The following is a 16,233-nucleotide window of genomic DNA, read 5'->3' as shown; positions in this document are numbered from 1 at the left end:
AATACTGTATCTGAAGTCTCTTTTATATAGACCTTAGTGGTCCCCTAATACTGTATCTGAAGTCTCTTTTTATAGACCTTAGTGGTCCCCTAATACTGTATCTGAAGTCTCTTTTTTATATAGACCTTAGTGGTCCCCTAATACTGTATCTGAAGTCTCTTTTATATAGACCTTAGTGGTCCCCTAATACTGTATCTGAAGTCTCTTTTATATAGACCTTAGTGGTCCCCTAATACTGTATCTGAAGTCTCTTTTATATAGACCTTAGTGGTCCCCTAATACTGTATCTGAAGTCTCTTTTTATAGACCTTAGTGGTCCCCTAATACTGTATCTGAAGTCTCTTTTATATAGACCTTAGTGGTCCCCTAATACTGTATCTGAAGTCTCTTTTATATAGACCTTAGTGGTCCCCTAATACTGTATCTGAAGTCTCTTTTATATAGACCTTAGTAGTCCCTAATACTGTATCTGAAGTCTCTTTTATATAGACCTTAGTGGTCCCCTAATACTGTATCTGAAGTCTCTTTTATATAGACCTTAGTGGTCCCCTAATACTGTATCTGAAGTCTCTTTTTATATAGACCTTAGTGGTCCCCTAATACTGTATCTGAAGTCTCTTTATATAGACCTTAGTGGTCCCCTAATACTGTATCTGAAGTCTCTTTTATATAGACCTTAGTGGTCCCCTAATACTGTATCTATAAGTCTGGGGGAACTAATATTAATCATAAAGTGACATTTTCATGCCATGGGACCTTTAACAACAGTATTGACAAATCATTGACATTTCTCTGACATAAAGGAGAGTTTGGAGCCATGTTGAAGGTTTGGGGACACAGTGTTGACGTAGCTTTGTGTTGACGTAGCTGTGTGTTGACGTAGCTGTGTGTTGACGTAGTTGTGTGTTTCCTCCGTCAGGTGCGTAAACAGAGCCAGCTGTCTCTGCTGGACTACTTCCTGCAGGAACACGGCAGCTTCACCACCGAAGAGTTCCTCACCGCCCAGAGGAACTTCGTCCAGAGCTGCGCCGGATACAGTCTCATCTGTTACCTGCTACAGGTCAAAGACAGGTCAGACACACACACACACACACACACACACACACACACACACACACACACACACACACACACACATACACACACAGAGACACACACAGAGGCACAGAGACACACACACACACACACACAGACACACACACACACACACACACACACACACACGAGACACACACAGAGGCAGAGACACACACACACACACAGAGGCACAGAGACACACACACACACACTGCCACAGAGACAGACACACACACACACACATGCACAGAGACACACACACACAGGCACAGATACACACACACACACACACACAGGCACAGATACACACACACACACAGGCACAGAGACACACACACACAGGCACAGATACACACACACACACACACAGGCACAGAGACACACACACACACACACACACAGAGGCACAGAGACACACACACAGGCACTAGGCACTGTGCTAAGCTAGGCTAACAGTCTTTGTGCTAAGCCAGGCTAACATTCTCTGTGCTAAGCCAGGCTAACAGTCTTTGTGCTAAACCAGGCTAACATTCTCTGTGCTAAGCCAGGCTAACAGTCTCTGTGCTAAGCCAGGCTAACATTCTCTGTGCTAAGCTAGGCTAACAGTCTCTCTCTCGCTCTCTGTGACATGTAACTGGTGAATGCAGACACAACGGGAACATCCTGCTGGACTCTGAGGGCCACATCATCCACATCGACTTCGGCTTCATCCTCTCCAGCTCGCCGCGCAACCTCGGCTTCGAGACGTCCGCCTTCAAACTCACCTCGGAGTTCGTCGATGTGAGTCAACGGGGTTTTCTTTTAATTTGTTTTCGTTGAAGTAGAGACAGAGTTTCTGTGTGGTGGGATGAACTACCAACAATGTAAAGAATGTGAGTCAATCTGGGTGTCCTCCCCCAGGGTTATTTTGAGCGTCAAAGACTTCATTTCCTGCATTCGGACACACTCTTGTGCACCAATTTACGGTGGAAAATGCCTTTATTTAGCCAATGCCAAGAAGAAAAACACAGATGACAATTTAATATATCAAAAATATAATGGAAAGTATGTTGTTGCGTGTCTTTTTAGGAGGATATATGGAAATTCTGGAGCTTTCTTAGTGGGCATACTGCATATACTTGCGTATCACGTAGACTACACCACTGGTTTCCTCCTCTTTATTCCATCTGCTAACAAACAACAGAAACATGCCTGAAATCTGCTGTGTGGTGGGATGAACTACCAACAATGTAAAGAACCCAGAACTTAAGTTTTAATAAGCTGGCGACCCTAAAAAAACTGAGCTTTTATGAAGACCGTGGCCCCGCAGACCCCTCTGCGTCTACGCCGTAGACTGACGCGCACCTCTTGAAAAATTTAACTACATGTCTACAACTACTTCCTTGTCCCTGTTCTGCATATGTTCTGCATTATAGTAGGAAAAGCACAGGTGTATTCAAAACCATTGATCGCTGCATTCCACTTAGGAGAGGTCCTGGTATTAAACCATTACTGATGGCTGAATTCCACTTAGGAGAGACCCTGGTATTAAACCATTACTGATGGCTGAATTCCACTTAGGAGAGACCCTGGTATTAAACCATTAATGATGGCTGCATTCCACTTAGGAGAGGTCCTGGTATTAAACTGTTAATGATGGCTGAATTCCACTTAGGAGAGACCCTGGTATTAAACCATTACTGATGGCTGAATTCCACTTAGGAGAGGTCCTGGTATTAAACCATTAATGATGGCTGAATTCCACTTAGGAGAGACCCTGGTATTAAACCATTAATGATGGCTGCATTCCACTTAGGAGAGGTCCTGGTATTAAACCATTAATGATGGCTGAATTCCACTTAGGAGAGACCCTGGTATTAAACCATTACTGATGGCTACATTCCACTTAGGAGAGACCCTGGTATTAAACCATTAATGATGGCTGCATTCCACTTAGGAGAGGTCCTGGTATTAAACCATTACTGATGGCTGCATTCCACTTAGGAGAGGTCCTGGTATTAAACCATTACTGATGGCTGAATTCCACTTAGGAGAGGTCCTGGTATTAAACCATTAATGATGGCTGAATTCCACTTAGGAGAGACCCTGGTATTAAACCATTACTGATGGCTGCATTCCACTTAGGAGAGACCCTGGTATTAAACCATTACTGATGGCTACATTCCACTTAGGAGAGACCCTGGTATTAAACCATTAATGATGGCTGCATTCCACTTAGGAGAGGTCCTGGTATTAAACCATTACTGATGGCTGCATTCCACTTAGGAGAGGTCCTGGTATTAAACCATTACTGATGGCTGCATTCCACTTAGGAGAGGTCCTGGTATTAAACCATTACTGATGGCTACATTCCACTTAGGAGAGACCCTGGTATTAAACCATTACTGATGGCTACATTCCACTTAGGAGAGGTCCTGGTATTAAACCATTACTGATGGCTACATTCCACTTAGGAGAGACCCTGGTATTAAACCATTACTGATGGCTACATTCCACTTAGGAGAGGTCCTGGTATTAAACCATTAATGATGGCTACATTCCACTTAGGAGAGGTCCTGGTATTAAACCATTACTGATGGCTACATTCCACTTAGGAGAGGTCCTGGTATTAAACCATTACTGATGGCTACATTCCACTTAGGAGAGGCCCTGGTATTAAAGCATTAATGATGGTTGCATTCCACTTAGGGGAGGTCCTGGTATTGTGCATGCTGACTCACTGAAATATCTTACTGGGACACTTGATGGAACTGAGCCATCGTTAAGGTTAGCAATTTGAGCTGTGCTTTTCCTGCTACGACAAGTAAAAAATGTCTGCTGTGAAGAAGGTTCATACCACGCAAAGTGTGAAGTGCGCCCTCGTTTAGGAGAAGTCTCCCGGCTAATCCTGCCTTGTACTGACTGAAGTTAGAGAAACAGCTAGCTAGCTCATGTAGTCCTTACCTAGCTACTGTCAAGGCACGCCCTCATACTCTGCTTCTGACTGGCTAGTAGTCCTTACCTAGCTACTGAGCATGTGCGACTGACAACAAAGATGTTACAGAAGTAAAATGTCTCACTCTGTAGCTAAAACAGAGAGCTCAACACACAGGGTGAAAAGAGGAGCTGCAGCAATGTGCTACAATGTGTTACACACCTAACGTCAGGTTGTTTTCTCCTCCGGTGGGGGCGGGACTTACATGTGCACTGTAATGAACTGTTGCCTCAGTGGTGTCGGGCTCTGTGATTGGATGACTGGATGAAATGAACGTGTGTTTCAGGTGATGGGAGGTCTGAATGGCGACATGTTCATCTACTACAAGATGTTGATGCTCCAGGGTCTCATCGCTGCCAGGAAACACATGGAGAAGGTTCTGCAGATAGTGGAGATCATGCAGCAAGGTAACACACAGCCTTACACACACTTTTTTTCGACATACTATACTATGACTTTTTTATGAATTTTTTCGACATACTACACTATGACTTTTTATCACTTTTTCTACGTACTATACTATGGCTTTTTTATCACTTTTTTCGACATACTATACTATGACTTTTATCAGTTTTTCAACACACTATACTATGACTTTTTCAACATACTATACTATGACATTATACAGTACAGGCCAAAAGTTTGGACACACCTTCTCATTCAATGTGTTTCTTTATTTTCATGACTATTTACATTGTAGATTCTCACTGAAGGCATCAAAACTATGAATGAACACATATGGAATTATGTACTTAACAAAAAAGTGTGAAATAACTGAAAACATGTCTTATATTTTAGATTCCTCAAAGTAGCCACCCTTTGCACACAAGCCAGTATTCTGAAATGTCCTCTCACGTGTTGGCGTGGTTGGTCTCACCAAAAAGTGATTAAAAGTTATAGTATGTCGAAAAAAGTCCTATAAAGTCATAGTATAGTATGTCAAAAAAGTGATAAAAAAGTCATGGTATAGTATGTCTAAAAAAGTGATTAAAAAAAGTCGGTGTAGTATGTTGAAAAAAGCCATAAAAAAGGTGTTGGCGAGCCAGTATTCTGACGTCTCCTCCCACGTGTTGGCGAGCCAGTTTTCTGACGTCTCCTCCCACGTGTTGGCGAGCCAGTATTCTGACGTCTCCTCCCACGTGTTGGCGAGCAAGTATTCTGACGTTTCCTCCCATGTGTTGGCGAGCCAGTATTCTGAAGTTTCCTCCCACGTGTTGGCGAGCCAGTATTCTGACGTCTCCTCCCACGTGTTGGCGAGCCAGTTTTCTGACGTCTCCTCCCACGTGTTGGCGAGCCAGTATTCTGACGTGTCCTCCCATGTGTTGGCGAGCCAGTATTCTGACGTGTCCTCCCATGTGTTTTAATTCCTCCCACAGGTTCCCACCTGCCCTGTTTCCACGGCTCCAGCACCATCCGCGGCCTGAAGGAGCGTTTCCACATGTCTCTGACTGAGGAACAGCTGCAGCTGCTGGTGGAGCAGCTGGTGGACGGATCCATGCGCTCCATCACCACCAAACTCTATGACTCCTTCCAGTACGTCACCAACGGCATCATGTGACCACTGACCACGTCGACGACAACTCCGCCAGACACTGATTAGGGGTGTAAAATACAACTTTTATCACGATAAATCGATTCTTTGGACAATGATACAATATTTTCTGATTTCTTAGTCTGTCACGTTACGATATATTGATTCAATTCAGGGTCCTGCGATCGATACGAGACAGTTAGCGTGGCGGTTGCGTGGCGTTTTCTGTTTCTGTTATGTCTTTGCAAACCAGAAACGTGTCTGACGCGGTGCTGCTGCTTCTCATTGATAAAATGAAATGTTAAACATAAATATATACTGATTTGATAACGGCATAGACGTCAGCAGTATTGACGGCAAAATAGGCTCCAGAATATTTTGTTCTGTATTGATGCAATATTTGAAAAAGAAAAATTTAAATTACATTTATATCTGCATTTGTTAAAACCTAGAGACTTTAAAACATCAACATGTCATTTATTAAATGTATTTGTGTCAAAACTAAATATAAACATCTTTTCGTGTTCTAAAACGCTTCCAACGCGCTTGCGTGTCGCGTGAAAAATAGGCGTTGGTTCTATTTCTAGCATGTGCTCATTTTCGGCGAGCCGCGCCTGAGACGTACGTGTCACGCAGGCAGCGTGTAAGCTCTAACCTGTTAACTGGGAGCCGAAATAAAAACGGACACGCCACGCAGCTGGAGGCCTAGATATTATATACATTCAATCCAGGGTCCTGCGATCAGTACAACATCATTGAAGATGAGTTGTCAGTTTAAGAAGGGGAGCTCTTCCAGAAATTTAAATTAAAATCAAACTACTCTTTTTAATAAAAAGAATAAATATAAAGTGGGAATCTAAAATAAAAAGGCATCTTACAGATGATATATAAGGTAAAGTGGGGAATTTCAAAATAAAGGCGCATCCTATAGATGCCGATATGCATCGATGATAATGGATCATGGATCATTGAATCGATTCAGATCGGATGTATTGTAACACCCCTTAACAGTTTAAACTTGTACCAGCTGCTTTCATTTTGGATTCAGCAAAACCTTGCGTGATCTTCGCCGCTGGAGTTGAAGGATTTTACATTTCGGGCCAATCGTGGCACTGACGTGGATTTGACTGGATTAGATGTTCTCGTTTATACCTCAGTTCTGTTCTCGAAACAACCGACTCTGAAGTTTCTACGGGATTTGTTTTTGAATGTGGTCGCTGATCAGATTTTTACATGATCTCGGATTTCCTGTGCTACATTCATGTGAAGCTGGGAAAGTACAACACCTGGGACTTTTCCAGGTTGAGTTTGAAACACCAAACAGGCTGGAAGCGTCTGAATTTCGACTTTTGGGTTTTTAATCCTGAGACAAATTCTAACAACTAACAAGACTTCTACTGGATTTTACTCTGAACCAGCACGTGCTCAAAATCAGCTGTGGATCCGTTTTTGAAGGTAAACATTTCCTTGAAGGACATAAAATTATCAATTGATGAATGAATTTAGTCATTTATTAGGTTAAACTCTAAACGCTTTTAGCATTGGTGGAACTTCAATTGTTTTGGATTTTCGGCTGCTGATCAAACAAACATTTGTTGGGTTTGTCGTTATCTTCACGTTTTTAAATTCCTAAATTCAATAGTTAACTGAGGAGAGGAACTTAAAAACTTCAGTTAGATTACATTACTTTAGAGGAAATGAAGTAATCTGATTTCAAACAAAGCACATAGTCACGTTGACAAGAAGAAAATCTGCTAAACGGATCGAAAAGTGCCAAAAATCTCTCGTAATGTCGAGATTCAGAATCGCATTATTACAAAATAAAGAACTTGCAATTATGAGATGTTTTTCTACGAAATGCCAGGTGATCATTTTGGGATCTAGAAGACAAGATTTAGGATTTCTGTCTCCACTACTTTCCACTTCTTTGGATGACGTAATGTGCATTATTCCAAAAAGGATAGGCTCGAATTCCAAAAAGGATAGGCCGAATTCCAAAAAGGAAATCTCCAGAGAAAATAATAAGTTACCCAAAGTTAGCCGAATATTATTACGTTTTTTAATTCACTGAAGTGTTAAATCCTCAGAAAAAGCATGTTGATCATTAAACATAGCTGCTACAAAACGGCAATGAACGTCCCTGAAGTTTGACAGCAGCTTGAATATCAAATAAAGGCACTGACGCACCAACCTGGTAATCGGCCGTCGGACATCCTGGCGAGGTCGGTGACTGAGTCTGTTCGGTGTGTTCCGTGCCGTTGTCCGTCGGAGAAGCCGTCAGCCTTCATTAGGGCAGATTTGACATGTTGACTCGGCTAGTTGACAAAATGACCAATCTGATTGGTGGAGCGCTAGCCCTTGACTAGCGAATCAGTGCACTAATGTTGAAACACTTACCGGAAATGACCTTTGTTGATCTGAAATGAAGACAGATTCAGTCAACTGTACGGCCTATTTCTCGCTTAAAATGTTTTTAGAAACACGTTTCGGTGAACTATTTTTGTAAAATACGAGATTGTATTCTGAACGAGATGCCATTATGGTCGGGGAGAAGCCAGACCCACGTGACTCGTTCGTCCAATCAGTTGCTGGTTTTAATTTTTTGGGCGACCATACAGATTAGCGCCGCCTGCTGTTATGGAGATGTATTACGTCTTGCGAACACGCAGAACGTACGCTCAAGTCGACTGCCTTTTCTGCCGACGGTCGGCCGTCGGGTTGGTATGTCGGAGCCTTTAAAGAAATCGGTCCAACCCTGAAATACTAAAAACGTTTGTTGTTCTTAAAGAACCAAACAGTACGCAGAGAAGCACAACATGTTGTTTAGTTTGAGATGTTGTCTGAGACGAGTTTATCTTCTAACAGAATTCCTTCTTGACGTGTTTAGTTTTAACCGTTTTCACCAGACATTTATCACAGCTGTATCTCAAGAATGTTTACGCTGGAAGCCAAATTTCAGCGTTCTTCACGTTGTTTTATGTACAAATTTAAATACAAAAGGCTTTCAACACGACTCTAAAGACGTAAAATATGTAGGCTACATTTACATTGCTTTGCGTTGGTTTAAAAAGGAAAAATCACCCTTCTCATTTCCCCTGCTCTGGCGTTTCCCCCTGCTCTGGCGTTTCCCCCCTCTCTTTCCCCCCTCTCATTCCCCCTGCTCTGGTGTTTCCAAAACGCTTAAAACCAAAAAATAGCAATGTAAATGTAGCATTAGAAAATATTGGATGGATTGCCACTAAAGATTTAATTCCGATATTCGTAACTTTTCTTGTGGCGCCACAATAAAAGTCAAAAGTTCCATTCAGCAAAATGACCGAATCCCGTTGGATGTACTTTAAGCATGCTAAGAATTAGCATGTCCACTCGCTAACGGTTAGCATGCAGTCTTGTCTCCAGGCTGCATGTAGCCCCAAAGTGCTTTTGAAGCAGATTTGGAAGGTATTTTTTTGCACAAAATGTGGCTCATTTTTAAAGTTTCTATATCAGAAAAAGGGGTAAAAATAACACGACTGGTTCCATACAACGTTCACAAGTTAAATAAATTATCACTTTCAGTTTCTTTAATTACATTATGGGAGTTTTATTCAATATTCTAGCATATTTCTGCTTTTTAAACTTAAAAATGAGGTATTTTAGGTTTCATAAATTTATTTTAGCCGGGAGGAAAACACTTTTATTTTTGAATTCATAATCAATAATCAGTCCCTCCAGAAAAACGTGATTATGCGATCGCATAATTCAATGCATAATCAGCCAAAGTCCGCATATTTATGGGGGGAGCCGCATTTTTTCAAATACTCCTCACTTTCACCGCATAAATTGCCGATTTCCACGCAAAATATGCGGGGCTTGCATGATTTCATAATCCTCGCATTTTCGTTGCAAAAAAGTCCCATAATATATCTTAGCAGAAAGTTGAAAAATGTTGCGTTTACTTCACACAAGAGCAGCCATTTTCCCCTGTTGTCATGGGAACATTATGAAGTGACGTAATTACGCGACGTGAACATCATCGAAAAGCAGGGTGTTGGTTTCTTCTCTTTTTCATCAAACCGCAATTTTTGCAAGTTATAATATATATATAAAATTGCATAAATATCCTGCATATTCCATCGCATTTTTTTAAGAAAATGTGTCGCATAATCAAGGATTTTTGCCCGCAACAATCACAAAAAAACTCCGCATTTTTCTGGAAGGACTGAATAAACCTCAAATATATCAAATTATACCTAATGTTTTTTAGTTCAAAAGTCTGAAATTATGACAAATGGTTACGATTTAGTGGATAATCTCAGACTGTCAGGATACTGTTTAGAAAGCGAGAGATTTCATAGCTTTTTCAAATGCTATAAAATGATTGAGTTTATTCCATGTGTTTTTACCAAAATTTTTGTCACTTTTTTTCAACGTTCTTTTGTCATTATTCTCTCCAAACGCTATAAAAATTGAATAAAACACCCAAAATTCAATGAAAGTAGTGTGCTGATCCTAAATTTGACCTGCGATTAGCGTCGTATGGAACCATCTGTGTTATTTTTGGGGCACGAGGCTTAAACATAATTTGGATTTTTCCAAAAAATACATTTTTGTTCTGACCTTTTCCGATGTTTTTGCCACTTTTTCCGACAATTTAGTTGTTGATTTTCCGTAATTTTTGCTGCTTCTTTTATCGGAAAGTTTTTTCTATTTCTTTTTCGCAATTTTTTCCGAGTTTTGTCGCCTTTTTTGGGCGATTTTTGCGATGAGCGTCGTATGGAACCATCTGTGTTATCTTTGGGGCACGAGGCTTAAACATAATTTGCTAAAACCTCAGCGTGATAACATCCATTAGTTCAGCGTGATAACATCCATTAGCTAACAAGAGTGTTAACATGCTAACGTTCATTATTCCAAATGCTAACGGTGCGACATCGTTTGGATCTACCCACAGCGTTGTTTTCATGTAGCATTGCGAATTAACGGACCTATACGTGGCTGTTTTTAGTAAGATTTATTGTGCTAATTTAGCTAATTGCTGCCTTCCTAAAATGTACAGATATTTTAAGAGCTTTTAAGACTTAATTGTGACTTTTTTAATTCACAAACAAGCCGAAAACTCGAGGAACGTCAAAACGTTTTATAAACGTGACGAGTGTCTGGTGAAAAAAAAAAAGAAGAGTTCAGTTCACTACACGTTTAAAGATGCTAACAATGCTAACGTTAACAAAACTCTACAAAAGGAACATAAACATGGGATGCAGAGTAACAGATCAGACTACTTGAATGGTTTCCCGCCCTTTTTTTGGGGCTACCGAGCAGCAAAACAATTTCTTTTGCAACAGATTTATGCAAAAAAATACAACTTGTGATCCATGTTCCACTAACTGTATATCTGTGTATAACTCTGAGCTGAACTAACGTGGTACAGTTACATGTCTGTCAATGATATACATATTTGCATATTTAACAAAACGCTCGACACTCCTCCTCCTCCCTGATTGGCCGTCGGAGATACATTCCTGTGATCGCGGGGCGGCTCTGTGGATTGGCTGAATTTCCTGAATATGTGAATGTTTTTATATAATATAACAATATTCACTAAAACATATAGTTTTTCTCAGTATTGACGAATAGACGGCTTCTCATTTTTAACGTTTATAATGGTGTCGTAACTTATGTCGGTAACACTTTCAAACTGCTTCATTCCAGTGTGAATATTGTGTTTTTTGTGTCTTTGAGAAGTTAGATTTAAATATTCTTTGTGTGTTACTAATCACACGTTAGATTAAAATAATTAAGGGAGGACATTAGCGGACTAGCTAACAACTTTAGTAAACAGTGGAATAGTTAGTTAGCTACACTTTGTTCGAGTCTGCTCGCTCCTTTTATTGGACATGTCAAGTCTGCAGATCAATTTAGGTTCACAATCAACTTAGGCCCGCCTACTTTTTGCCAATTTTCCCGATGTTTTTGGTTTTTTACGACATTTTTGCTGCTTCTTTTCAACATTTTTTCAAGTTTTTGTCTTCTTTTTTAAAAGAAATTTCCGAGTTTTTTTCCCCGAGTTTGTTTTCGAAGTTATGGGCGTTTTTTCTTTCAAAAACAAATTTCAAGTTTTTAGTTTACACTTTTTCTGTCATTTTTGCTGCTTCTTTTCTACAAGTTTTGGTCTTCTTTTTTTCAACTGTCTTTTTTTTTTTTTTAAAGTTTGGGGCAAGTTTTTTTTTTTTTTCTTCACATCTTGTCAAACTAAATTTTCGAGTTTTTTGTCACTTTTCTCAGCCCATGCAGACATGTCCCGGGACCTCCCTACACAGTTACTAACCGTATATTTTAAAAGCTTTTCACTGGAATGAAGCCAGTGTTTCTCATGTTACCGTCATTAACATCTGTACAGTTGTTATTTTTTTTTGTGTGTTTTGACCACTATTGAAGAAGAAGCACAGCTCTGTTGTAAAAGCATCATGTTACCGTTACCGTTAGCCGCTAACCGTTAGCCTGCTACTTTATACTTTATACGCCGCCGCGCTTCACAAAGACGCAGCTGTGACTCAAAGTTTACGAGATAAGCAACTTAAATAGCAAACACTCTTTGCTGTTCTTTGCATTTTTTGTGAATATGTATGTATGTATGTAAATGAACTGTGAGAGAAACAGATGCCTTGAGATGTACAGAAGCTACAAAAACTCTTATCAATGCAACCGAGAGGTGTCCGAGAAGTGCTTTTATACTACATGTTTGGACCGCTTCAGGGATGAGTTTCAACACGAAGACGTCTTCCTCTCCTACACCCGGCCAGACAGGACTCACGTTCCTTCATATTTCACTGAATATTTAACTCATGGAGTCCCATTTGACCCCAAAAACCTTTTGAGCATTAGTCTGTTTGAAATCGTTGAAAAACCTCTGAAGTTATTAAGAAGACGATCAGAAAATATCTAATTTACTGTACAGATATTCGTGTGTTGGGTTAGCTCCATTTTTCAAATTTCGGATTCAAACGTACAATAGGTGTAATTTTAAAGGGGTATTACTACCTCCCCGATAATCAAAACTGGGATTTTTGTTAATTTTTTTGGGATGTTTTTGCCATTTTTTTTTTTTTATCAGTTTTTGACGTTTTAGTTGCCCTTTTGGGCTTTTTTGTTGTTGTTGCATTTTTCAATTTTGGGGGGGGGGGGGCTTTTTGTTTAGTTTTTTCAAAGGTTTTTTTGATTAGCTTTTTCCGACATTTGTTGCCTTTTGATGTAAGGCATCAGGAGATATTTGGGAGATCTCAAGCAAGGGGAAATTAACATGAAATTAACATGTTTTCAAAGTTGGGCGCCAGGGAAGCTCACCTGGTAGAACGCGCGCCCATATAAAGAGGCTCAGTCTCTCTCCCCTCTCATGTCTTCCTGTTGGAAATAAAGGCCTAAAAGTGGGGGGATATTTCCCCCCCACATCCTCTCCGAAATCTAAACCTCTAGAAACCTTGAAAGTGTCAGATGTGTATTTCAGTATAAACGACCGAGATGCCTGTAAAATGCCAGCTGTTAAATCCTGGTTTTTCTGAATGGAGTTTGGTGAACGTGGAGAGGAACTCGCTGCCGTCTGTTGGAACTCGTCCGTGCTACTAAAAACCTTTTCATTGCCTTCTTTCTTCCTTTCATCAGCTCGACACGTTCAACCGGTTCAAGTGAACTACTCTTCAAGTGCTTTTATCCTGAATTAAAATGGTTTCTGTCATTTGTAAAAGACTCCTCCCTTTGTTTTCACGAAGTACATTTATTCCAATACTAGTACTTGTGTGTGTGTGTGTGTGTGTGTGTGTGTGTGTGTGTGTGTGTGTGTGTGTGTGTGTGTGTGTGTGTGTGTGTGTGTGTGTGTGTGTGTGTGTGTGTGTGTGTGTGTGTGTGTGTGTGTGTGTGTGTGTGTGTGTGTCAATTTTTCTGGGATTTGGGGGTGTTCTGAGTGAGATCCGCTTTCTGAATGTGTCCTGCCTTCAGTCTCCTGGTGTCAGGAGACTGATGTCATAAGACCGATGTCTTACGACGGAGTCTCCGTCATCACCAGCGGCCATCTTGTCACAGTCAAGCTTTCTGCCGTGCTCTGTGGTACCTGATGTAAAGTGAGCGATCTGCACGTACACAAGGCCTCTTATCTCGCTGAAATCTTGACGGATTTACAAACTGTTTGGTTTCTTACAAACGTTATTAACGTGGCTATAATTCTGGATGCTTGAACATGTTGAAATTGCAGCTTTTCTTTTCGAAAAACGACTTAATCGTGCAGCATAGTTGTGTATCACGACTACTTGCGCAAGTTATCAAGGCTGAGGCCACAATCGAGCTGTTCAATTATATAGGCTTTACTGACACAGATAACAATTTTATGACAACTAATCTTTTGTCTAAATTACAATCTTTGTGGATGTGGTTGTAGTTATTAGCCTAGCTGGCTAATAACAAGAAGCTAACGTTACAGTTCAGCTGCTACCCAGCAATTTTACATCAATGGGAGGGGCAGAATTGCTCTTTCTTTTCAATATAACTTAAGTTGCACATGATTTCCAATCGGTTTAGTTTATTAAAAACATCTTACATTATGATACAGGAACTTGCTGTTTTTATAAGAGAAGATGACAGACTTTTGTGCAGCCTACGGATGCTCCAATCGCCATAGTCTCAAAACGAGAGAGATATGACAATATTATGATGATATTTGGGATAATCGTCGTATGTACAATACAGGTCCTATTACACAGGAACAGCGGGGCTATGACATACTAGTATTAGAATATTGTTGTTGACCCAAGGCTTTTTAGAAGTTTGTTTACACAATCGCTGAATGTTTCTTCTGGACACCTTTTTATAGCTACTTTAGTGTGGTTGTCTTATTCTAAAGTACATAGATGCACACATGATGCATACAATTAGCCCAAACATATGATAATTTAGGTGTGTATTTTTGTCCTTACCATTAATGTTGAAAGAAGGAAAAAAGGGTTGGAAATGTTGACAATAATTTATATATCTGGGTACATTTCTCACGTTTTTAAGGTTTCCCAAAAGCGGAAAGATGAGGAGGCAGTGGGAACTTGCTCCAAGAAGGGACGATTTTGTTGCCTCTGACAGGACACTGCTCTGCAGCGAGCACTTCAGGAGTGAGGACTTCGACAGAACGGGGCAGACTCCATCCATCCATCTTCGTCCGCTTATCCGGTGTCGGGTCGCGGGGGGAGCAGCTCCAGCAGGGGACCCCAAACTTCCCTTTCCCGAGCAACATTAACCAGCTCCGACTGGGGGATCCCGAGGCGTTCCCAGGCCAGGTTGGAGATATAATCCCTCCACCTAGTCCTGGGTCTTCCCCGAGGCCTCCTCCCAGCTGGACGTGCCTGGAACACCTCCCTAGGGAGGCGCCCAGGGGGCATCCTTACCAGATGCCCGAACCACCTCAACTGGCTCCTTTCGACGCAAAGGAGCAGCGGCTCTACTCCGAGCTCCTCACGGATGACTGAGCTTCTCACCCTATCTCTAAGGGAGACGCCAGCCACCCTCCTGAGGAAACCCATTTCGCCGCTTGTACCCTGGATCTCGTTCTTTCGGTCATGACCCAGCCTTCATGACCATAGGTGAGGGTAGGAACGAAAACTGACCCGGTAGATCGAGAGCTTTGCCTTCTGGCTCAGCTCTCTTTTCGTCTGGCGGTGCGATAGATTGAATGCAATACCGCACCCGCTGCGCCGATTCTCCGACCAATCTCCCGCTCCATTGTCCCCTCACTCGCGAACAAAACCCCAAGGTACTTGAACTCCTTCACTTGGGGTAAGGACTCATTCCCGACCTGGAGAAGGCATTCCATCGGTTTCCTGCTGAGAACCATGGCCTCCGATTTAGAGGTGCTGATCCTCATCCCAACCGCTTCACACTCGGTTGCGAACCGATCCAGTGAGTGCTGAAGGTCGCAGGCCGATGATGCCATCAGGACCACATCATCTGCAAAGAGCAGCGATGAGATCCCCAGCCCACCAAACTGCAACCCCTCCCCACCCGACTACGCCTCGATATCCTGTCCATAAATATTACAAACAGGATTGGTGACAAAGCGCAGCCCTGGCGGAGGCCAACCCTCACCTGAAACGAGTCCGACTTTCTACCGAGAACCCGGACACAGCTCTCACTTTGGTCATACAGAGATTGGATGGCCCTGAGTAGAACCCCCTCACCCCATACTCCCGCAGCACCTCCCACAGTATCTCCCGGGGACCCGGTCATACGCCTTCTCCAAATCCACAAAACACATGTAGACCGGTTGGGCATACTCCCAGGCTCCCTCCAGGATCCTTGCGAGAGTGAAGAGCTGGTCCGTTGTTCCACGACCAGGACGGAATCCGCATTGTTCCTCCTCAACCCGAGGTTCGACTATCGGCCGAACCCTCCTTTCCAGCACCTTGGAGTAGACTTTACCAGGGAGGCTGAGAAGTGTGATACCCCTATAATTGGCACACACCCTCTGGTCCCCCTTTTTAAAAAGAGGAACCACCACCCCAGTCTGCCACTCCTTTGGCACCGTCCCCAGACTTCCACGCAATGTTGAAGAGGCGTGTCAACCAGGACAGCCCCTCCACACCCAGAGCCTTTAGCATTTCTGGACGGATCTCATCAATCCCGGGGCTTTGCCACTGTG

At 42.0% G+C, this 16,233-nt stretch overlaps 1 protein-coding gene across 1 annotated transcript in view; it reads left to right on the top strand.

Moving 5' to 3' along the window:
• LOC114568470 (phosphatidylinositol 4-kinase, catalytic, beta) overlaps positions 1-5,813 on the top strand; it is a 19,659-nt gene extending 13,846 nt beyond the window's left edge. Inside the window, exons 10-13 of the mRNA XM_028598082.1 lie at positions 920-1,071; positions 1,725-1,857; positions 4,338-4,458; positions 5,428-5,813. Of these exons, the coding sequence (XP_028453883.1) occupies positions 920-1,071; positions 1,725-1,857; positions 4,338-4,458; positions 5,428-5,609 (588 nt within the window). The 3' untranslated portion in view covers positions 5,610-5,813. The remainder of the gene's footprint in view (positions 1-919; positions 1,072-1,724; positions 1,858-4,337; positions 4,459-5,427) is intronic.
• Positions 5,814-16,233: the final 10,420 nt, after the last annotated feature.

The sequence above is a fragment of the Perca flavescens genome, chromosome 14 (genome assembly GCF_004354835.1).
Source record: "Perca flavescens isolate YP-PL-M2 chromosome 14, PFLA_1.0, whole genome shotgun sequence".
Taxonomy (NCBI): Eukaryota; Metazoa; Chordata; class Actinopteri; order Perciformes; family Percidae; genus Perca; species Perca flavescens.
The sequence above is the reverse complement of the archived record's forward strand: the minus strand, read 5'-3'. Positions and strand labels throughout refer to the sequence as shown.